The following is a 24,522-nucleotide window of genomic DNA, read 5'->3' on the forward strand; positions in this document are numbered from 1 at the left end:
GCTGTCCCGACACGCCAAAGAGGCTACAAATAACCTTCTAGGAGAGAGCCCGGGAGGGGGAGAGCACAGTGCGCGGAGGAACGTGGCTCCGCCAGGCTACTACGCGGGAGGAAGAGCGGAGAGAAAGGGCTCAGTCGGCGTTAGAGAGGGCATGGAGAAAGTCGTTTAAAACCCTCGGGTAGTTTAAGTAACAGACACCAGAACCCTGTTTTGGATTTGGGAGGTAAACCAATCTTTAAAACGAGTGCCCAGGCGTCTCCACGCCCTGCCAGGCAAGTTCCGAGATCCGCACGATTTCCACACGAGCTCCCGCACGCTGAAGAAAGGACTGGTGCAGGCAAGGCCGGGGTCTGGAGACCCCTCCATATTCTGAACCCCACCTCCCCCGCTCCGGGTTGCAAGAATGAGAAGATTCGGATCTCCACCCCCTCCCCGGTTGAATAGGGTTGGGGTTCAAAGATCAAAGTTCTTTGATCTCTGGGCACAAACTAGAGGCAGCTGCTAAATCACGGGGTACACCCACTGTGCTAGGCGGCTGCGGAGAAGCAGATTCCACTGGAGCCCTAATCACACACAACAGTTGCGTACGGGCACCAAACAAGTTATTAATAAGGAGCAGATGAAGCAGCAGTTCTGCTGCCATCCGTCCAGCTCCCCCGAGGGTCACAGCGCGGACCGGGAGGCTGCCTTCTCTGATGTTCGGCGATACCCGCCCCCCGCCCCACTACTCCGGCCAGGACGGATCTGCGGGAGCCTTCCAGCAGTTTCTTCCCAGTGTCCCTCCTCTGCCCCTTTTCCAACCCGGTTCCCCACCCCACCCCCCGCATCCCCCCCCCCCACCACCGGGAAGGATCCAGGGCAGGAAGCTGATTGGTCGCAGCCAGAAGAGGGAACCCAAAACACCACTAAGGGGAGATGCTGCGAGCAGGCAGGCAGTACCCAGAGACCCTCGGTGGCAGCAAGGTCTGGAGTCCGAGGAACTGTTCCCCGAGTAGAGGAATCCCCAGTGCCCAAGCATTCCGATTCCACCGGGGCCCCGCTCCGCAATCCGCCCGCGACCCCCGCCCCTGCAAAGAGGGCTTTTAACAATTTATGGTTTAGCGACCATCGTCCCCCGCCTCCCTTTCTTCGCACACATCCATTCGCATCAAGGACACAGAGACCCCGTCTTAACCTGAAAGGGAAGCAGCCCCCAGCTCTTCAAAGAGCGGCGAGGGCAGGCGAGCGGGAGCCCCGGATCTTCCCTGAGCCCGGCCCGAGCCGAGCCGGGGAGCTCCTCCGCGGCCGCCCCGCTCGGGCTGGAGCAGCCGGGGGCGCTCCCGCTCCTCTCCCCAGCACGCACGCTCGCGGTGAGCGCTTGCAGCGAGGGCGCAGGGTCCCAGGCCCCAGCCCGCGCCGCCCGGCTTTCGGGAGCGGAGTCCTGCGGCGGCCGGACCCACGGACAAAGTTTCCCGGCGCGGACGCCGCGGCGCCGCTTACCGTGTGCGCAGAGCAGGGCGCCAAGCAGCAGCGCGCCCCACGGCCGCCTCATGGTGCCGCGGCCGCCGCCGGCGCTCCCTGTCGGCTGGGGGGTCCCGCCGGCTCCCGCGGGACGGCGCGGCGGAGGGAGTCGGCGCAGGGTCCCGGCGGGGAAGCGTCCGGGTCCGCGGCGGCCGGCGCGCCCCGCGAGTCGCCCTCCGGCCGCGGCTGCCTCCAGTGCTGCGGGAGCCGAAGCCGAAGCCGAAGCCGAAGCCGCCCCTCCAGGGGACCGGGAGGGGTGTCCCGGGCCAGGCCGCCCCGCCCCCCGCGCCGCAGCCCCCGCCACCGCCACCGCGCCTGGGCCCGCCCCCAGCGCCGGCCCGGCCCCTTCCCGCCCTCGGCCCCCGCCCCCCGGTCCCCGGCCCCCACCCGCCCGCGCCTCCTGCGCTGGCCCCGCCGTCCTCGGGCCGCCCCCACATTCCTAGTCCTCGAGAGAGCCCCCCTCCGTGTCCCCATTACTGCTGCTCAAATGTCCCTAACTTAAAAGATCATCCCGACTGCAACTCTCGATCCCTCTCACTCTACACTGTGCCCGAGAGGAGCACCCGGGCTGACCCGCGTCCCCTGGACGTGACCCCGGCCCCCCCTACCAGCCCCAAGTCCGGACTTTATTGATGTCTCGGAATACGCAAGGCTTGCTAATGCATAATCCTCTAGGTCTTTATTAACATCAAACAAGGGACATCAGGGGGCCTCGAGTGCCATATCTTAACTAGCATTCTCACTGTCAAAATTCCATTTCCGAGTTTTTCTTCTTGCTCCACCCCCACCCTGGTCTAGGCAGCATCTTTCTAGGGCTAAATAATTCCACGACCCCCCCCCCCTTTCACGCATTTCCTGGGGTGGTTGTCTGGGTCCTGTCGCCCCAGCTCAGACGTCCAGAAGTGACCCAGACATAGTTCCTCCTCGCTGTCTTTGTAAATCAGCGTTGTTAGCCTCTTCACCTTCTTTGACTTTCTGATCCTGGCAAGGAAAGGAAGGGGGTAAGGAAGTAAGTCTTTTCTTGAAGTTGCCCTTTCCCCAAAGAAGACCTGAGCCTGCCCTGGGCTTTTCTGTAGGGCCTTACAGCAGTATTTAACTTTCCGGTTACTATACAAAGTTACAAACTCCTCTCCTGTCGCAGCTTCATGGCCTAGACTCTCCCCAGAGCATATTAGTAATGGGAGTTAATTTTGGTTTTGGTTGAATCTTGTCTTGTTTCTTTTGTCCAAGCCCTCAACTTCCTTAGGGTCCTATATATCAGTTTTCCCTTGGAGCTGGTATGCCAACATTCCCTGACTTTTCCATCTTCTGCTATCTCATTAAACCACTTTCCTCTTACTAGGAAGTACATAGAGTCAGGAAGACCCAAATGCCCCGTGTCAGCTGAGGGGAAAGCAATTTGGTATAGTGCCAAGTGGATATTAGGAGATTTCTCCAATGGTTAAGGTTTGACGTTTCTTGTTTTCAATTTTGCAAAGGCTTTCACTTCAAATGATCATCTTTGACCAAGTTTAATGTGAACTTTGCAGCAGCAGAAACGGCATCAAAAAATGAAGTGTTAACTCCTTTAGCCAGTACTTCTTTACACTGTTCTGCCTGAAATTTTTACACAGATGAAATGTGGTTGAACCAGCATCACCATGGTAACTAATACGGAGGCATTTTTCTCTGTGTGTAGTTCTTCTTGCGGACTGAAGACGGCAGTCGAGTCAGGTCAGGTTTACTGGATCATCCTGATAGGAAAGGCTGTCGACCTTTATGACCTACGTCAGTTTAGCCTAACATTCCAGGGGAAAAAAGTGAAAAGTAGAGGCTGATTCTAACACCCAGTCCCCACCCCCACCGCCACAATGTTTGTGATGCGGCCTTGGTTGGTCTCAGGGTTTCAATATACGCTGTTTATGCGTTTGGACCTGTTGAGAAGGATCTTACGATTCTGGAGACCATATTTTTTTCCACATGAAAACTAAGGACATGTGGTATAATGAATACATTTGTCCCAAAAAATCCAGGACATGCAGTCACCATACTTTCAATGTCAGGGGATTAAGCATTTATAAACATCTGTATGCGAAGGATAGGTTTCTTTCCAGAAGGCATGATTTATGTTGTTTTTCTGGGATTGAGGAGGAAAGGGGAAGCTGGCTGTCCCTGTCTGACTCAGGCTCGAGAGACTGCATTTTGTGTGTGCATCTCAAGTCCTCCGTGGTTCAGCACAGTTCTGGTGCACGGAGCCATCCCTGGCTGCTGTGAGTCATTGGGAATATCAATGGATAGAACGAACTTCGTGCATAGTCCCTGCCTGGGTCACCCCCTAGGGTGAGTTAAGTCTTGGCTGTCAGAAACTGCTCTTATGCCAGGAGTGCTAAGCCATATTTATTTTTACCAGGCCTCTCAGACTTTCTTGTTTGGAGTGAGAGATCCTGAAAAGCATGCCAGAATGGGTTGTTTGTCTCTCTTTTATTGTCCTTTGGGACATGCCCCTAGAAAAGTTGTAGGGGACTGCCAATTCCAGAGGGGTCTCAGAGGCATTAGTTTCCTCAGAAACACCACCCCTTCCTTCATCCTTCTAGGACAGACCAGGGGACTGAGTTTCCAAGATCAGAATGTGGCCCTGAATCAGACCATCACTAATGCCCTTTTCAAAGGAAACACAGGGAGTGCTACAGAAACCAGAGAGAAATGGGCATATTTTGATCCAGACCTCTTATAACCTAGGCATCATTCAACAACCTGAATTTCTAGACATAATTCATCTGAAACAGTAAAAGGCCTGATGTTTTACACTTTAAAACAGTGGTTCTCAATCAGGAGTGACTTTGCAGATATGGAGCAATCCCAGGAGACAGTTTTGGGAGTGAGTGCTATTGGCAAGTAATGGGTAGATTCCAAGGATGCTGCTAAACTTCTCCTGTGAGCTGGACATGCCTCCCCACAAAGAATTATATAACAAAGAATTATCCAGCTCCCAATTTTAATAGTGCTGAGGTTGAGAGATTCTGCTTTAAAAGATTAAGAACATGAAGGACACCTGTGTGGCTCAATCAGTTGAGCATCTGACTCTCAATTTTAGCTCAGGTTGTGATCTCAAGGTCATGAGATCAAGCCCACATTGGGCTCTGTGCTGAGCAGGAAGCCTGCTTAAGATTCTCTCTCTCGGGACACCTGGGTGGCTCAGCGGTTTGGCGCCTGCCTTCAGCCCAGGGCGTGATCCTGGAGTCCTGAGATTGAGTCCCACATTGGGCTCCCTGCATGGAGCCTGCTTCTCTCTCTCTCTCTCTCTCTCTCTCTCTTTTCTCTCTCTCTCTCTGTCTCTTGTGAATGGATAAATGAAATTTTAAAAAAAGATTCTCTCTTCCCTCTCTCTTTTCCCCTCCTCTCTCTCTTTCTCTCTCAGGTACCTGGGTGGCGCAGTTAAGCATGGGACTCTTGGTCTTGCTCAGGTTGTCATCCCAGGGTCGAGAGATGGAGCTCTGTGACAGGTTCCAAGCTCAGCACAGAGCCTGCTTGAGATTCCCTCTATCTCTCCCACTCATGCTCTTTCTCTCTCTCTCAAATGAATAAATAAATCTGCATTTTTAAAAAGATTCTATTTATTTATTTGAGTGAGACAAAGAACACGAGTGTGGAGAGGGGTAGGGAGAGAGGCAGAGGGAAAAAGCAGACTCCCCACTGAGTAGGGAGCCTCACGTGGGGTTTGATCCCAGGACTCCAGGATCATGACCTGAGCTGAAGGCAGATGCTTAAGCAACTGAGGCACCCAGGTGCCCCTAAATAAATCAATCTTTTATTAAGAGAGATTAACACAAATCTGAAAGAATTGCTCTATCTTCTCTCCAGAATCACCTTGTTAATGCAGTGTGAAGGGAGGGAAAGAGTTCTTAAAGCTGTAGAAGGAAAAACAAGAAAAAGCATAGCTAAAGGAATTAAAAGGAGTCCTACACCTGCCCCTTCTGCCTAGGGAGACCTATTTCCAGTATTTGTTCACTTAGTAAGTATTTATTAAGGGCATATTATATTCCAGGCAATTGTAGAGGTAGTGGTAAACAGATATATGGGTTCCTGGAACTTATAGTCTGATAGTTGGGGAGCGGACACAGGTATGCAGAGGCGTTGAAAGAATGATCCCACAAATGAATTTAAAACTATAAATAATAGGGACATTCAAGGAAGAGTACTGAGTTCTATGAAAGGAGAGACTTGATTTAGATTTGGGGATTCAAGGAAGGCTTGTCAAAGCAATGACACTTAAGCTGAGTAAGCATCATCAGGCTGGGAGTGGATGGCAGAAGGAACAGCATTTGCAAAGGCCTTGAGCCAGGAAAGAGTCCAGAAGATTTATGGGAAAATATCATTAACTTTTAGCAGGGGTTCCTTTACCTAAGTCCAGGGGTCTACAACTGGAGAATGGGGGGGAGGGGATGAAAGTGTAAGGAAAGAGTCTGATTGGCATTTCTGTACTTTCTTTAATCATAAAGACTTCACACCACCATTTCTACTGCCAATACTTTTTGTGTTTCAGTTCAACAGTGGTACTCACATCAGGGTTTGGGGTACATGGCTGATTCAGTTACCTGGGCTAACTTGGACACACCCTGAAAGGTAAGACTTTCTAAGCACATTTTTATCTCCTGAAAGCTTGATATTCACACATCTGGCATATATAAGTAGAGCCTTTGCAGCAAATATTTCAGTAAATCTTATTTATTTCAGCAGCAAAGATAAATTTAGAATGGTGGATAAACAGATGGATCAATGAATAAACACTCATGTAATAACAAACATGAGTCAAAAGTCTATGCAAATGGTCTTTCTGTTTTTATACTTGCCCTTTTATAATTCATTCTCTACATATACAGCAACCAGAGTGACTTCTTAAAAAGCATAAATCAGGTCATGTGATTACTGGACTTAAAACCTTCTGATGGTTTCCTATTGTACTTGGAATAATATCCATACTTCTTTCTCAGCCTTCAAGGTCCTTCATGACCTGGCCTCTGCCTATTACTTTGACCACTTCTCCCCTTATTCGTTCTGCTCTGGCCACACTCGCTTTCTTTCTGCTCTGCAACATGCTAGCATTTCTTCCGATTTTTGCATGAGCTGCCTTCTTTACCTAGAATACTGTTTCCCCAGACCCTTCCATGGCTGGTCTCAGCTCAGCATCCGAGCCTCAGAGAAACCTCATCTTATCACTCTAAAGTAGCCTTGTTCTCCCTCACTGCCCTTTCCCTATTTTATTTAGGAGGTTAGATAAGATTCCCTGAGCTCATGGCATTTGGCCTAGGTCTTATAGGATGTGTAAGAGTTTACTAGACAGAAAACATGGGAGAGGTACATACTAGGCATGTATGAGGAACGTATACCAAAGCAAGGGGGGTGGGAAAGAGCTCCCTATGTTTGAAAATAATGAATAGGAAAGCATGGCTGGAGTGTTAAATATGTAGCGAAGAGTGAATGGCAAGGTGGCTGAAAAAGTAGGTTGGGATCAGATTGTGAAGGGATGTACATTGTCTGCATGTTTAGGAATTTTTCTTCATCCTAGTTATGGTGAGTCAGCAACGCTTTTAAAGTAAGGAAGTAATGTGGTCAGATTTGAGTTTTAGAACAATAAACTCTTGTAACAATCGAGGGATAGCTTGGGGGAAAAAATAGACGCAGAGACTGCAGCTTTTTTATCCTAAGATTCTAAAGTTTGGAAACTTCCAATTCATATCCTAAGTTTATTTAGTGATTCCTAGTATATCCCCTCTTGTCTTCCTGAAATAATCTCTAAGCTTGTCCACATGCAGCATTATCTGTATGCCTTTTGTTGAGCACGTTGCTTTTTTTTTTTCTGGGCATTTCTTAACATGTAGTGATCTCACACACACAATATTTAGGTGTAGGAAGGATATGCCAATGCTTTCTGTTTGATTTTTTTTTTTTAAGTTTATTTATTTAAGTAATCTCCACCCAACATGGGACTCAAACTCATGACCCCAAGATTAAGAGTCACACGCTCTTCCAAGTGAGCCAGCTAGGCACCCCTCTATTTGATTTTTTTTTATTAAAGATTTTATTTATTTATTCATGAGGGACAGAGAGAGAGAGAGAGAGGCACAGACACAGGCAGAGGGAGAAGCAGGTTCCATGCAGGGAGCCCGACATGGGACTCGATCCTGGGACTCCAGGACCACACCCCGGGCTGAAGGCGGCGCTAAACCACTAAGCCAACCCGGGCTGCCCGGTACTAGAAATTTAAAGACAATGAACACTGTCTCTGCCTTCAAGGAACTCACAATCTAATAGGAGAGTTCAAAGAATTTTTTTAATGACATAAATGCTTATCAGGGTGCATACGTGAGGACAGAGGAAGACAGAGCTAATTTCTGTGGGCTACCAAGAAGCATCAGAAAATATTTTTCCCTTTCAAACTATATGAAAGTATAATTCCCAACTCTTTTTATAGCATTTGAAAATATAATACAACAAGAAGGTACAAGTCTGTAATCACTTCAGAGCTCTGTTTCAATTTAAGCCATGTCCTCTTAACCACTTTCTTGTAATGCATTAGTTATTTTTTAACTGTCTAAGAGTTTGTGAACATTTCTTTTTTCTTTGCAAATTCTCCCAAATCTCTGAGTTGTTGGCCTCTAGCAGCAGTTTGGAATGACTCGTCTGTAAATAGCATTTTTCACTTTAAACATGTTAATCTCATACACTGGCATCACACTTAGTTTCTGCTTTGCTTTCATGGAAGATAAGTCTTTTAAGAAGAGCCCAGGAGCTCAGCATGAATTTCATGACCTGCATTTCTTAGTAGCTATTTTGCCTTTAGCATCTTTTCTGCTTGATGAGTCGATAAAAGCTTGTCCTAGTTTCTTGAACCTATTTTGTAGCAATAATTCAGCCTGCATTTTTTCTTTCCTTATTGTTTCCTTGAAGTTTAAAACTATTTAATACCTTCATGTTTGTTTTCCTGTAGTTTTCAATTCCAGGGAGAAATTTCTTCCCTATTAATCTCTTCATAGGTCCTCTGCAGAACCAGAGATGTCTATTAATTTTCTCCTTATAATTAGGAATTTGATAAACTGACGTCTCCACATATCCTCTCTTGTGGGTGTTTTTCTGATTGCTTTGAGCTTAATGTTTCTGTTCCTTATGTTGTAGTAATGACTTTAATATCTTATGACTTCCCTATGCTTTGATCAATTTCATATCGCTTGCTTATATTCAGGATTGTGTCATTGTCTTCTGACTTAGTTGTTTACCTAGATGATTATTTTAGGTAACATTTTTCAGAAATATGTTACAGTAATTTAAGAATCTGAAAACCATGGGACGCCTGGGTGGCTCAGCAGTTGAGCATCTGCCTTTGGCTCAGGGCGTGATCCCAGAGTGGGATCAAGTCCCACATCGGGCTCCCTGCATGGAACCTGTTTCTCCCTGGCCTATGTCTCTGCCTCTCTCTGTGAGTGTCTCTTATGAATAAATAAATAAAATCTTTAAAAAATATATTTTAAGGAGGGGTGTCTGGGTGGCTCAGGTCTTGAGCTCAAGGTTGTGAGTTTCAGTCCCATGTTGGGCTCTATGCTGGCTGGGCATGGAGCCTACTTAAAAAGAATTTTTTTTTTAAAGACTTCAAGTCATTTATTGTTTGTTTTCAAGTTATAATACATGCCTATTATAGAAAATTTTGAGAATGCATAAAAGTATAAAGAAGAAAAATGTAAACAGTCAGTAATTCCAACGCCAGTAAGGCTACCTGTTATTTCTGTGCAACCTCAAATTTTCTTGAAGCCTTAGTCTAGCAACCTCCTACCCTTTTCTTCCTCAATAGACTGTTGAAGACATTAAGAGTGGAAGACTTACTTTAAATATAAGGGTCCTTAGGATTTTTATGGAAGGGATAGAGCTGTAGGAAAAAGCTACAAATTGCTCCAGAGATGACATCTTGTTCCTATTTAGCTTTCTTTGAGTCATTAACAGTCGGGCGCCACTGGTGCTGAAACTTATCATTATTATAACCGCAAATGGGTTAATGCCCAAACAAAGCTATATTCTTGGGGCTGGTTCCCAGCTCCACCACACAGATCCCAGCAGCAGCACCCTCCAAGTCCCAGGATAATGCTCCACAAATAAGAGGATGTCAAATGTTCAGCCTGAACTTGAAATTCTCTTCTTTTATCTGGGAGCTTCCCGTTGCTGGCAGGGCAGAGCAAAAGGAAAAATAAATAAATAAAAACCAAGCCAACAAACCCTAAAAAAGGAGGCTGTGTGGTTTAGTGGTCAGACCACTAGCCTGGAGGTTGGGATAGCTGAAATCCAGTTCTAGCTCTCCCACCGATTGGCTGGATGATACTAGACAAGTCATCTTCCTGACCTGTTCCTCAGTTTCCCTGCTTAAAGAAGGAATTACTTTAGAAAGTTTTTATGAGGACAAATAAAATGATCTGCAAATAGCTCCGGGTTGCTTGGAAAGAAAATGAAATTGTAGTCCTTAATAATTACTATCTTATTACTTTATTAATAATATAGTAATAAGCCACAAGTGTGAAAGTTATGAAACTTCCATACCCTTAAGCTGCACTGGGGGGGGAGGGGCAGCGGCGATGGGATGGGGTGGGAGACAAAGGTGGAGGAAGAAAGCAAATATATTTTTTAAAGATTTTATTTATTATTTATTCATGAGAGACACACACAGAGAGGCAGAGACATAGGCAGAGGGAGAAGCAGGCTCCCTGCCAGGAACCCGATGCGGACTGGATTCCAGGACCCCGGGATCACGACCTGAGCCAAAGGCAGACACTCAATCGCTGACCCACCTAGGTACCCGAAAAGCAAATATTTTTAAATCAAATCTGCAGGACTTGACGTTAAATACCAAATTAGTAAATTCATTAGTAAATTCATAAATGCTGCTCCTAGTTTGGCTCTGTCCCTTTATCCTTACCACATCCAAACTCAGAGTGACTCACGGGAGCCTAGAAATAAGACACATATACAATTTTAAGGGAAAGGGAGAATTAGGAGGTTTGAAGCTGCTGCCGGAGAAGGCTAAGAATAGACCACGGACACAAAGAGAAGCTCCTCTTTCCCTTTCCTCCCAGTGTAGGTGGTCCCCTGGTTTCACAGTCATTCCTCTGATGGCATGATTCTTCTTTTCTTCCTTCCTTCTCTCCTTCCTTCATTTCCTTGTTTTTTGTTTTTGTTTTTTTTCCTTCCTGCCTTTCCTCCTTCTTTTGTTTCCTTCTCACCTTGTGGGAAGAAGTTAGCTTTTTAAAGTAAGGGTTAGAGTGGGCTTCTCTACTAGGTTTCAGCTGTGACTACACATCACTACAGATCACTAACCTGATGTCGGGAGTGGGGAGAAACAAAAAGAAATAACTATAGATCTGGGAAGTGAAAAACCAATGAACTCTCCCTTCTTGGGGCTCCTGGGTGGCTCTGTGAGTAGGGCCTCTGCTTTCAGCTCAGGTCATGATCCCAGATCCTGGGATGGAGCCCCCACTTCAGGCTCCTTCTCCCTCTGCCCCTTCGCTCACGCACTTGCTCTTTCTCTTTCTCTCTCAAATAAATAAATACATCTTAAAAAAGCAAAAACAAAAACAAAAAACCCCTCTCCCTTCTTAAAAAGAGAAGTGAGAAATTAGACATATGAAGAAAAAAAAAATGCAATAGTGTCCTCCTCGGTTGTGGACCCCATCCCCTTAAGAAGTGAAGTGTCTCGGTAGGAGAAAGGAAAGACACCCGAGAAGGGGATCACATGGTAAGTAAGGGATGGGGGGGGGGGGTAGAAGGGAGGATCAAAGATAAAGAGGAATTTGAGAGGAAATGTCAAAGAACTCTTGCAGAGGATGTAACAACCACCTTTCTGCGTGTCCAGCCCGGACCTCAAGGAGCAGCTAAAACCTACGCCTGTGGAAGCACTTGGTAGCAATTTAAGACAGTAAATAGTAAAGAGAGCTACAGGTAGGTATTGGGGCACTAAATGTTGGTGGGAATTTAGGGGTGGGAGCTGTTACTGTGAGGACGACAGCTGTATAGAACAGGAAGAGTAGTTATGAAATTCAGAAACTGCGGTTGCACGGGGCTGACAGTTTTTCGACCCCGAGACACGCGAGCGCGAGAGAGGCTCCAAGAGAACCCTCGACTCAGCTTCCTCTAAAACCTGACTCGCCCAGAACGGCGGTCCTGGCAAACCTCGACCGCCGCGAAGCGACTGCGCCCGGAACCCGTGTGGCGAGCTTAGGGGTTGCGAGACGGACACTGTTTGCGTGACACCCTCCTCCGCCTCCCGCCCCCCTCCCGCCGCGTGGTTGCCACGGCAACGGAGAGAGCCGGCGACCTGGGTTCCGGAAGCCGGAGAGCTGGAGCCTGGAAGCTCCCACTGGTCAAAGGATGCTGAGTCCGGAGCGCCTAGCCCTACCGGACTACGAGTATCTGGGTAGGAGCTTCCTTCAGCCTCGCAGGAGAGGAGTGCAGACAGTTAGGCCAGGGTCTGGGGAGGAGGCGAAGAGGGGGCTGAGTGGGAACGGGTCGGGGTGGGATGCGGAGGGGCCGTTCCCGGGCCTGGACGAGGGAGGCCGAGCCAGGGGGGAAAACAGCATCTGGGATGGGGGGTGGTGGGTGGTGGTGTGTGTCAGAGAACGTCTGAAGTGGTGTACGGGCTCAGGCTATGTGGATCGTGTCCAAACTGGAGTTGAAATTTGGGGGCCTTGTGGGGGACGTTACAGATCATGCTGGTGGTGGAGTAACCTTGGAACCTGAAGTGCCAAACCAAGCCATTTTGTGGACAATTATGTCACCCTTATAGCGGCCACTTATATTTTTTGAGCATTTCTTATTCCCGTAGGCACAATGCTAACCAAGCCTTTTACGTGCATTTTTTGATTTGGTCTTCCCAACAGCCCTAGGAAAGAAATACTGAGTTTTCCTTCCATTTTGCAGACGGAGAAACTGAGGCTGAAGAGGTGACCTGGATAAGTAAAGGCCACAACAGCTAGAAAATGGTAGAGCTAAAATCAGAAGCTGATTTGCCCGCTCCAGAGCTTGAGCTCTGGACCACTAAGGCAGTAGCTGTAGTCCTTTATTGAGCACCTTCAATGTGTAAGGCCTTTGCTGGGAGAAAAGAGGATGTATGTACATTAAAAAAAAAAAAAAAGGAGGCCTTATTTTATAGAAGAATTTTAAGTTTGCGGAAAATTGAGCAGCAAATGTTGTAGAGCCGTTCCCATCTACTCTCTCCCGTTCACTCAGTTTCCCCTGTGATTAACATCTGACATTAATGTAGTACATTTGTTAAAATTGATGAATCAGTATTCATATGTTATTATTAATGATGTCCTTGCTTTACACGAGGGATCACTCTTTGTGTTGTACAGTTCTCTGGGTTTTGACTAATACGCGTCATGTATCTGCCATTATAGTATCATACAGAGTAGTTTCACTGCCCTAGATATCTGTGCTCTGTCTGTTCATCCTTCCTTCTGCCTCTCAACCCTTGGCACTGACCTTTTTACTGTCTCTGAAGTTTTACTTTTACAAAATAGCATGCAGTTGCAGTCATGCCGTATGTAACCTTTTCAGATGGGCATCTTTCACTTAGCAGTATGAACTTAAGGCCCTCCATGTGTTTTCCTGGCTTGATAGCTCATTTCTTTTTATCACAGTAATACTCAATAGTATGGATATACTATAAAAAATTTTTTTAAAGATTTATTTATTTATTTTTATTTATGATAGACGCACACAGAGAGAGAGAGAGAGAAAGAGGCAGAGATACAGGAGGAGGAGAAGCAGGCTCCATGCCAGGAGCCCAACGTGGGACTTGATCCCAGGACTCCTGGATCACGCCCTGGGCCAAAGGCAGGCACCAAACTGCTGAGCCACCCAGGGAGCCCCACTATAAAAAAAATTTTAATGCAAAACAATTCTAGTTTAAATTTTTAGAGACATAGGCAGAGGGGAGAAGTAGGCTCTCTGGGGAGCCTGATGTGGGACTCGATCCCAGGACCCTGGGATCATGCCCTGAGCCAAAGGAGCCAAAGGCAAACGCTCAACCACTGAGCCACCCGGGTGTCCCTAGTTTAAATGTTTTTTTTTTTTTTTAGTTTTTTTTTTAGTTTTTTTTTTTTTTTTTTAGTTTAAATGTTTTAATTGGTACTATGGAAATTGCATTAAAAATATGAAGAAGTTTATAGTGAAGTCTCCTCCCACTCCCCCTTCCACCATCTACCAGTTTTCCTCCACCCTTAGCACCACAGCAGTAACCATTATGACTAGTTTCCTATATATCCTTCCAAATTAGTTTATTATGTACATAAGGGACAGTATAATGCACACTTTTCTCATTTAATAGATCTTAGAATAAAATGTCAGTCTTGGAAAGCTTCCTTCTTTTAAAAAATTTTTTTAGTTACATAGTATTTAAATAATTTAGCCAATTCTCTATTGGCAGACAAGTTATTTTTAGCCTTTTGCTATCACTAAAAATACTCCACTGAATAACCTGCAATTTTGTTCCTTTACTAGTATACCTGCAAAGACAAATTTTGCAAAGTAGAATTGGTCAGTCAGGTAAATATGTATTTTAAATATTGGTGGATGTACCAAATTGCCCTTCATAGAAGTTGTACTATTTTACATTGCCACTAGCAATGTAAGAATATCTGTTTCCCTATAGTCTTTCCACCAAAATATATCAAATTTTTGAATGCTTTCAACCTATTAAGTGGCAGTTAGTTCCAGGGTAGATTTAATGTACATTTCTTTTGTGCAATTGAGCATCTTTTTACCAAGTTTAAGGGCTATTAGGTTTCTGAAAGGTATACATATATATAGAAAGAGGTATATATGTGTGCATATATATACATATATGAGTATATATGTATACATATGTACATGTATATTTGTGTGTTTATATATATATGTGTGTGTGTATATATGTATATATAGAGAGATTAATTGACCACATCTGTTAGTCAAAATGGCATAGTTATATCACAGATAATTTTGTATCAAATGAATAATAATAGCAATGTCTAGGGCAGCCCTGGTGGCGCAGCGGTTTAGCGCTGCCTGCAGCCTAGGGCGTGATCCTGGAGACCCCGGATCGAGTTCCACGTCAGGCTCTCTGTATGGTGCCTGCTTCTCCCTCTGCCTGTGTCTCTGCCTCTCTCTCTCTCTCTGTCTCTATGAATAAATAAATAAAATCTTAAAAAAAAATAGCAATGTCTAGACTTTTGCAAAGGATTATGTATTTTATCTTATTTACCCCATATTCAATGAATCTATAAAATATTTGAAAAACCTAGTCCATTGTTCAGTCCCTTGGGTGTTTGCTATTTATTTTTATTATTTTCTTTTTAAAGATTGTATTTATTCATGAGAGACACAGAGAGTGGCAGAGACATAGGCAGGAGAAGCAGGCTCCCTATGGGGAGCCCGATGTGGGACTGTATCCTAGGACCCCGGATCACGCCATGAACCGAAGGCAGATGCTCAATCATTGAGCCACCCAGGTGTCCCATGCTGTCGAAATAATATACCTCAAAGTCTTGGCATATTTAACACACTAAGTGCTTTGCTGAATAGAAGTTGGTGGTCCCTCCATAGTGGGTTTTTCAGGAAGACTAATTCAGTGGCAATGCTGATAATGAATCTACAAACAAAATCAGAGTCTCAACTTGATTCAGAAAGCTCCAGTGTCCACCCTTCCACCTAATATCTAAACCCTGGACAAGTGCTTCTTCAGGCTCTGTTGCATATTTAAGTGTCTTATTTCCCTGTGCCATTCAGCATCCGGACAGTCATACTGCCCTGAGCAGGGTGATAGTACTTACTGGCTTCTTCATGGTTCATCAGACCATACAATTCTGTGAAATGCATTTGTCTTTAGTTGAGAACAACCCCTATCCATTACAGTTGGTCTCTTTTACGGGGACGCTGTTTTGAAGTATTCACACTCAATTAAATGACCATTGAAAACCATTCTTTATAGATTAATAAAATATTTCCTGGTTTTTAAAATTTAAATACCTGTAGAGGGTTTGTCTTTTCTTTTCTTTCTTTTATAAATTATGAAGTCAGTTACACGTGTAGGTCTAGAGAAGGAAATACATATAGAGAAAAGAAAATTGCAGGAACAGGAAAGCTCTGCACATTCAGTGAAACAGAAAGCCAAAGCTGAGTACCCCTTGGCACATGGGTCAGAGGGCTTCGTTTTAGTATTATGGTAGAAACTATAGGACTATCTATTCAATGAATATCTATAGATTTCCCTTTCTGCCTGCTAGCCAGGCCTTAATATTTGCCTTTTTGACTATTAGTGAAGAAAAGAATCTTTCATCAGTTGGGCAAACTGATCCATTCCCCTGCTGACTTTGTGGATTAGGAACCTGCAGTCATCCCCTAGAATGGCTTAGGATCTTCAGATCATCATTACAGAATCAGCTCAGGGATGTTCATGCCTGCAGTCATCAGAATGTAATGATAGAAATTGTGTTAATGCCGAGGGCTGGTAAGGAGATGAAATAAGAATAGAACCCTTGAAAGATTTCCAGCCTTATGAAATCTACTTATTGGAAGCTTCTGCCAGAGGCTGAGGTGTGTTTGTGTATCTGGTTGGGTGTGGAGAGCTCTCTAGAGCCGAAGGGCAGCCTGTTCTGGTCCCAGGTTTGCAAAACACACCACCTACGTGCTGACCTGAGTATAAGCATGAGGGTGTGAGGTTTATTTTTTACCCCACCTAATTTAGTGAGGTGTATGCTTTCACTCATGCTCCAAGTTACCTCTTCTGTTTCCATGAAAACTGCTTATTCTCACTAAATTTAGTGTTTGGTTGGCATAACAGATAACTCTAGGAAATTAGAGATGATCTTTCTCCTTTGGAGGGTATTCTTTTGGAGGAATCTTAAATTGAATAGAGGAATTTTAAATTGAACAGTTTTTTTTTTTTTAAGTTGTAGTTTTTAAGCACTTCGTATATACTTAGCAGTGTGCCTTATCTGATTTATTTTTCACAACCACTACACAAAGTAGGTATCGTTAATCTCATTTGGTAGTTATTAATATCACCTCATTTTACAAATAAGGAAAAGCTTGGAAAGGGTAATTAATTTGTACAAAGTCACATAGGCGATGATGCATAACAAAGCCAGGATTAAGACCCAAGTTTGCTGATTCCATAGCCTGTTTTGCCCTCTCCACCAAGAAGATACATATAAACAAACCCGAATACTTATTTGGCTGCAAAGGCAGTGATCCTTGCTCCCTGTTAGAAGTGGAGCTCTTAAACAGTTCATTAGTTGCAAATGAGTTTCCTGAGATCAGGAATTGTATTTTACTCATCTTTATATACCAGCCTTTCACAATGACACACTTAATACAAACATATATGTGTGGGTTTTTTTTTTTTTTAAGATTTTATTTATTTATTTGAGAGAGAGCGAGTGAGCAAGCATGAGCAGGGAGAGAGGCAGAGGGAGAAGCAGACTCCTTGCTGAGTGGGGAGTCTGATGCAGGGCTCGATCCCAGGACCTGGCTGAAGGCAGATGCTTAAGCAACTGAGCCACCCAGGTGCTTCCAAACAGGTTAAATTGAATGTGAATAATCTCATTTATAGGGTACCCCAAATATAAGCATCTAACAACAATTAAGACTTAATTAGGGACAAAAAAAAAAAAAGAAGAATTAAGCTCTTACTATGTACCAGGTAACATTTTAAGTGCTTTACATATATTAACACACATGAAATATTTTATTTATTAAAAAGTATTTTATTTATTTGAGAGAGAGAGACAACAACCCAGGAGGAGGAAGAACAGAGGGAGAGAGACAAGTGGACTCCACGCTGAGCATCCTAATGCGGGGCTTGATCCCACGATCTGGGGCCCAATCGCACAACCTGGGGCTAGATCCCATGACCCGGTGATCAGGACCAGAGTCAGATGCTTAACTGACTAAGCCACCCAGGTGCCTTGATAATTTTAATTGTTATCTCCATTTGACAGATGAGGAAACTGCAGCATAAAAATATTTAACAACTAGTTAGTAAGTCAGGGAGGCAGAATTCTAATCCATCAGTCTGACTCCATAGAGTCCATATTGTTAAACTCTATGTTAACTTTGAGTAAATACCTTGGGCGACTTCAAAACTGAGGCTCCAACTATTGCATAGACCGATGCATAAATGTTGAAGTCCAGGTGACTCCAAGGGCTTACTTTAGCATTTCTGCCAGGAGGGGGCATCCTAGGAATCAGGATGGATCAGGGAATAGTAAAATTTCAGTTCCCTCTTGCCACTGGATTCATCACTCAGTCAGGCAATGAGGAACATAACTTCTAAAAATAAACCATTTGGGAGTGTTTTATTGACAATCTGTGTGGTTTGGATAGCTGTGTGATTTTGAAGAAGTTACTTAACCTCTCTGTGCCTTAGTTTCCCTTTGGGCAAAATGTAGATAATAATAGTACTTATCTCATTCATACATGTAAACCTTTAGAGCAGTGCTTGGCTGCTACATTGTGAAAAGAGTGTACAAAGATGAGTTAGATATCTTTTAGAGCACCTGGGTAGGTGCTCAATAAATACTAACTATTATAACTACTTTTTAAAAAAAGTATATAATGCATCTGTGGCAGCCATAAAAAATATGTCTCTCAGATGTCCTGCTGTGGGGAGGGAAGGGTAATTAATGTTCAACTCCAGCTCTGAATCCAACACCCTGTTCATACTGAGGTTACACTCCCACAAGCTGCTTCCAGTCAATGGCTGGGTGGGATAAACCCACTTCTATGAGGTATGTGACTGCTTCTTTAGGTGGTGAATTTGGCTTGAGGATTCTCATTGCATTGCTATCTAAATTCTCTTTCTCTCTCTCTCTCTTTCTCTCTCTCTTTAAAAGGTCAGCTCTGCATTGTGGTCTGTCAGCAATCCCAGCCTCCTGCGGCTCCCCTGCATTTGCTCCATGAGTTTACCCCCCAGTATATCTCTTGCATGTCTCTGATCCTGTCTTGGTATCTGCTTCTCAGAGTATCTGGACTAAGACAACATCCAAAAATCACTGATATAGTCCCTTCCAGCCTCAAAGTTAATATAATTTCTTCAAGCCTTGGTAGAGGTTCTGACAGACTTTCTATGTAGAAGACTCTTAAGTGTTATCCTATTTTTTTGTATTTGCTGATATCATAGCACATGGTATTTACTTGTCTTACTGCCAGACACTTATTATTTATCTGTTTGCCTTTGGATGAATCCTGATGAGAAAACTTATTTTTGTTTTAGTATAATTAGTGAATCTTCCAAACCCAACCATATGCTAGGAGACATTGCTATTTACCATAAGTTAGCAGAAATACTCTTAGGACTTTAAAGTGGTTGGGTAGCTGCAGAAAAGAAATGAAATAAAATATTATAGATGTTACACTGACTTCCTGAATCTTTGGAAACTAGATTTATAATATATAACACTGGTCACTTTAAAATAATAATGAACGTATTTTACAGATCATTTCTTCTTCCCCCAATTCTCCTTCTTTCCCTTTCTTCCTAATTGTTCCTTCTTTCCTAAATACCCTCTCTCTGTATAGCCAGACATGAATGTAAAGTGTTCCTCCTGGGAAACTTAATGCCATATATAGGTGATGGGACATATTCGTGAAAGACAATAACACAAAGTGACAGTGTAGTAAGTGATGTTTTAGAGTGGGGGAATCAGATGTGTGCAGCTGTGTTGGTGGTTTCCCAGTTTGGTTGGCATCTTCTCAGTCATGGCAGGGCAGCAGTTCCCTAGGCGGCCCAGTTCTGGGAGTTGTTCCTGGAAGTTCAGCCTAGACTCTGTAAGCTATTTAATAAATATAATAAATATATTTTTTTTGGGGGGGAAAAGAGCAAATGATATTTGCACTGGGGGGAAAAAAAAAAGCAAGTGAATTCTAAGGCATGTTGTTCCCAATCCCCATCCACCCCCATTTCTCCAAGGTAACTAAGTTGCAGGTGATTTCTGTGTTATTCTAGGGTTTTTATTTTTTTATTTTTTATTTTTATTTTTATTTTATTTTTTTTAATTAATTTATTTATTTATGATAGTCACAGAGAGAGAGAGAGAGGCAGAGACACAGGCAGAGGGAGAAGCAGGCTCCATGCACCGGGAGCCTGATGTGGGATTCGATCCCGGGTCTCCAGGATCGCGCCCTGGGCCAAAGGCAGGCGCCAAACCGCTGCGCCACCCAGGGATCCCTATTCTAGGGTTTTTAAATGGTTCTGTAAATTTGTGACCTCATCATTTATGTATTTAAGTAATATTAAAATCTTTCCTCCAGCTGCTGTCCAAAAGTTGGGCATCACTTTTATTTAAACAAATACCATGTTTGCTTAATGAGTAATATTAGGAGACTGAGTCAGTAAAGTTTTAATAAGTAATAATAGTAGATCAGAAGAGATAAATGATCCATTAGCTTATCTCTAGTTCATCATCCTGTTCATATCCTTCTTAGCACTTATCACAGTTACCTATTTGTGTACTTGGTTATTGTCTGTTTCTTACTAGAATGTAAGCCGTGAGGGCAGGCCTATTCTCTCAGCATTTCCAAAATCTAGCATAGTGCTCAAATTAGGTGCTTAATTGTTAAATGAATGGTTTGCTTTAAATTGCAGAATAATTTTTTTCTTAAGAAGGGAGTGAAAAATCCAGTTCAACAAATAGTTATTGAATTCCTACTATGGAGAGACACTAGACCTTTTTTTCCCTCCTTCCATGAATGAAAAAAAAAGGATGACTAATTAAAATTTGCCCCGGATCATTCTAGTTTTAAACTCTATACTGAAGGATAATTTCCTGGTTGATGCCATAGTTTATCTGCTTTTTTGGTTATATAACAGTAAGATTTAACCCATTTTGAAAAAATGGTATTTTAAGAAGGAAAGACATTTTATATACTTTGGGGGCATCTCCAGGAGATCCCATCCTATAGTTGAGTAGAGAATATGCTTTGATTAAGACTGGAATTACCCTTGCAAACTAATCTCAGGGTTCTCTGCATTGGGATTGCCCTTGCACCACTTCCCCAGGGGCCTTAGGAAATAGCTCATTCTATGATTGGAATTTCAAGTCAAAACACATTTATCTGAGTAGAATTTTAATGATTTATCAAAGAGAGGAGGGATTTTCCCAAACACATCTGAACTTACCAAATTACTGATCCCATTAGCTATGTTTTCTCTTAAGCACCTTTCTTTGAACAAAGCAATTACTGCTGAAATCATCAAATGTATTTTTCATAAAAGCTTTTGACTAAGTTTTGTTTGATTAGCAGGAACCCGGTAAAAGTAAATATTGTTTGAGAAGGCACTTTCAGAGCCCTTTCTTTTTCTTCATTGAATTAGCTTTTTAAAAGCGCTATTCTTTGGAGAGTAAGAGCCTTTTTCCAGCTGTCCTATTGTGTAGCTCAAGGTCTTGTTAATACTATTATCTGGCCCTGAGATTACAGGTAATTGTGATAAAACACAAGCTTCAGTTTCTGTAATCTCAGACAGAAATCTGTTTGTGCCCAGACCTTCACATCAGGTGTTTGCTAAATTCAGACTTCTCTCACCTGGGATAGCCCCACTGGCCCCCCCGTAAACAGAGGTATCTGGCAGGGACAGGGCTGCCTTAGGGCCATTGCCTTTTTTTTTTTTTTTTTTTTTTAATTGTGGTAGAACACCTCCTGTGGCCAACTTATATACAACATGTGCTGAATAGGAAAATTACATATTTTAAAATAGTCATGTTTGAAACAAGAACACTTTTGAATGTGAAATGTACTAAAGGCCACATGTCTTTGGCTTTGCTTGTCAAATGGAGAGGCTGCCAGAACCACTCAGCTCCATGGTTCTCATGCCCCAAAGTCCTGCAAATTGACACGTAAGTAGACAACACACAAAGAAGCTCAGCCCATGAGAAAGTGAATTTGGGCGCTTGGGCTGGCCTCCTTTCTCTCTATGTGGAGTTTTTTCCAGCTTCACTTCTTCTGTCCCATCGTAGTTTCTCAGAAAGGAGAGATTAAATGTGTCTGGAATTTCAGCATGTTAACTGCACAGGCAACATGAGGCTAGCACTCAGGCCACTGTTCAGCCTGTCATATGGAAGGAATTGCCTTTCAGGGGAGATTATAATTGTGTATGTAGCCACACAAATGCACATTCTGCCTGGAGGAAAATGCACAGAAGAGGAGGCCTCATGCTGCCACTCAGGTCTCTTTGTAGAGGGCTGCATAAGAAGCCCTCACATGGTGGAGTCAACTCTTTTGGGCTTAATGAGTCATCTTTTTGTGTAATGCCTACTTCAAAAAAAAGAAGAAGAAGAATAAAAAAAAGAAGAAGAAGAAGAAGAAGAAGAAATGCACTTTTCCCAAAGCAAGTTGCTTTTATTGACCCTGCAGCTCTGTTGAAGAGTTTTGTACATTCCTGATGACATCATTTACAATGCTAGTGCACAGACAGTAAACAAAAAATAATTTAGCTTTCGGGCATTTAGACAAACCTTAAATAGTTCAATTTAGAGAAATGATAAGCTTTATAAACAGTGCACACATGAGCTTAAACAATAAGCATGACCCCAATCCTTTTTGGAATGTGATGTGCTGAAAGATGGCTATAGAGAAAACTAGAAGCTTGACACTTTTGAATTATGTGCAGTTCAAACCTGAGTCGTGGTCTAGTGTCAATCTGAAGCCATATGTCTAGTTAGTGGATAAAATGCAGGCTACCATGTGGGTAAGTCATCAAACTCCTTGAGCCATAGCATTTTACCTATAAGAAAGGAAAAGGTAATATTACCACCTACCTCACAGGAATGTTAGAAGATTGAGAAGATAAACATGTGGGGCCTTTTATAAGGAAGGTATTTTGTAAATCGAAAATATTTTTGTAAATCGCTATTATTATTCTCCTTGATCAAATTTCCCCAACAAATGGAGTTGATAAAACCTACCTCACAAGGGGCTGAGAGGATAAATTAATTAATATGTATCAAGTATCTTAAACTTTTAAGAAGACCTAAAATCATCTTTTTTGATAGTCTCTAAGCCATCAAACCTGATATTTAGATGCATGGTTAACTTACAGAAGTCTTATGTGTGCAATCTTCTGCCTTTTCTTCAAGGGTTGGCATGATACAGAATCGTAAATATGTAGGTAGAAGAAAATAGGTTAGGTCTTCAGGGAGAATGGTCCTGCCGTTTTTCTCGTCAAGGTTATGCCTATGAATAGCCTATGGAGTCTTGCTAATCTTTGCTGCCATGTCTGGACATAGGGACTGTTTTGACCTTTGCTTTTCCAGTAAATATTTGGTTTTGATTTTATATTTCTAAAGGAGAAACATACTTACAAGGAAAAGAAGTGGTTGATTTGTCTCACATTGTGAACTTTTTCTTATCATATTTCCTAGTAGTTAAGGGAAAATAATTACTGTTGAAGGACCTGACATCAAGCTCCCCAAGTGGAAAGTTTTTAAATTTAAACTCAGCCAAGTAATAAAAACAGCTTTGATTGTTAGGTTTAGAAAAGGGACACCAAAAAAGAATTTATATATTTTTTTAAAGATTTATTTCTTTATTTGAGAGAGAGAGTGAGAGAGCGTGCACAAGCAAGAACGGGGTGGGGGGCAGAGGGAGAGAGAAAGCGACTATCCTGAGTGTGGCTCCTGATGTGGGGCTTGACCCCATGACCCTGAGATCAGACCTGAGCTGAAACCAAGAGTTAGATGCTTAACCAGCTGTGTCACTCAGGCACCCCAAGAATTTTTATTTTTATTTTTTATTTTATTATTATTTTTTTAATTTTTATTTATTTATGATAGTCACAGAGAGAGAAAGAGAGAGAGGCAGAGACATAGGCAGAGGGAGAAGCAGGCTCCATGCACCGGGAGCCCGATGTGGGATTCGATCCCGGATCTCCAGGATCAAGCCCTGGGCCAAAGGCAGGCGCCAAACCGCTGCGCCACCCAGGGATCCCGAATTTTTATTTTTTAATGACAAAGTTATCATTGACATCTCTTCTTCTGTTGTTGGTATTTTCATAAGATTTGAGACCCATGGTTTCCTAGGATGCCTCGGTTGTGGCCATTTCCAGCCAATGAAAAGGCTAAGGGGAAGGAAGGACTCCAGGGTAAACACCTCTTATGCAAGTAAGGCAGAAGTTACAAACACACCTTGTGCTCACATTTCATAGGTGAGAAATTAATATAAGGCTCCTGCTAATTGCAAAGGACCCTGGGAATTGAAGTTCAGCCAGACAATCATGTGCAAAAAGAATGGGAGCACACATTTTGGGGGATGCAAACAATAAACTGGCATACCGTGTTTATAGTGGAGATATCTCTCCCACTGAAAGTGAGGTGTATTGTTGATAGCTAATTACCCTTATTTATAGGTGAAGCATGGATGTACTGGAGAGTGTTTAACTTCTTCTCCCCTGTCTACCTTTCAAAATCAAAGTACAGAGGTGTTTTATCCCTATCTCTGTTGTCTACTCATTTTTTTCTTTCTTAACTCTGTGTCTCCCGTCATTTCTCTTAGATCACCTCTCTTTCCTTTGTAAACATTTCTAAGTAATCAGAATAGCCCCTTTCTACCCTTTAGTGAGCTCATGTAATGTTAGGGTTTTAGTTCTTTATAATTGTGTTGGTTGCTGGGTGTTGATGGTTACTTTGCTGTGAATGGTTTTGTTTTGTTTGGGAGTTAGAGACTCATTGTAGGAACCTAAATGTAGTCTCCAGAGAGCTAGTTTTACAATAAATAAAGATATTGATCTTCCTAAACTTAGAGTAATTGGTAAAAGATTTAGGAGAATGAGGAAAAGGTGGTGCCGCAGAAACTGGAGGTGGAGTGAGTTTCAATATGGAGGGAGTGTTCAGTCATATCAGTTGCTTCAGAGAGGTCAAACAAGATAAGAGCTGCAAAGAAGGTTGTTAGTGGCATTAGGTGAGAAGTTTCATTGGAGTGGTATGGCAGGATGCCAAGATTTTCCTGTATGGAGGAGTAAATGGGAAGGGTGAA

General features: G+C 43.3%; 2 protein-coding genes and 1 long non-coding RNA gene across 7 annotated transcripts in view; 1 reads left to right on the forward strand and 2 right to left on the reverse strand.

Annotated features, from left to right (window-relative positions):
* LRP4 (LDL receptor related protein 4) overlaps positions 1-1,719 on the reverse strand; it is a 52,175-nt gene extending 50,456 nt beyond the window's left edge. For both annotated transcript variants that reach the window (XR_012013880.1, XM_072790607.1), the window contains exon 1: positions 1,480-1,719. Coding sequence is in view for 1 of the 2 variants with exons in the window: in XM_072790607.1 (XP_072646708.1) it covers positions 1,480-1,531 (52 nt within the window). In the remaining variant the exon portion in view is untranslated. The remainder of the gene's footprint in view (positions 1-1,479) is intronic.
* Positions 1,720-11,322: 9,603 nt separating this feature from the next.
* Positions 11,323-24,522, forward strand: part of CSTPP1 (centriolar satellite-associated tubulin polyglutamylase complex regulator 1) — a 198,419-nt gene continuing 185,219 nt past the window's right edge. For 2 of the 4 annotated variants that reach the window (XM_072790614.1, XM_072790612.1), the window contains exon 1: positions 11,769-11,929. Coding sequence is in view for 1 of the 4 variants with exons in the window: in XM_072790612.1 (XP_072646713.1) it covers positions 11,884-11,929 (46 nt within the window). In the remaining 3 variants the exon portion in view is untranslated. Of the gene's footprint in view, positions 11,455-11,768; positions 11,930-24,522 lie in introns of those variants that run through there. The other 2 variants (XM_072790615.1, XM_072790611.1) reach the window with 2 other exon arrangements.
* The window catches only part of LOC140612711 (uncharacterized), an 81,266-nt gene continuing 78,619 nt past the window's right edge, over positions 21,876-24,522 (reverse strand). Inside the window, exon 5 of the long non-coding RNA XR_012013888.1 lies at positions 21,876-22,276. This is a non-coding gene — a long non-coding RNA (uncharacterized lncRNA). The remainder of the gene's footprint in view (positions 22,277-24,522) is intronic.

Source organism: Canis lupus, chromosome 21 (assembly GCF_048164855.1).
Source record: "Canis lupus baileyi chromosome 21, mCanLup2.hap1, whole genome shotgun sequence".
Taxonomy (NCBI): Eukaryota; Metazoa; Chordata; class Mammalia; order Carnivora; family Canidae; genus Canis; species Canis lupus.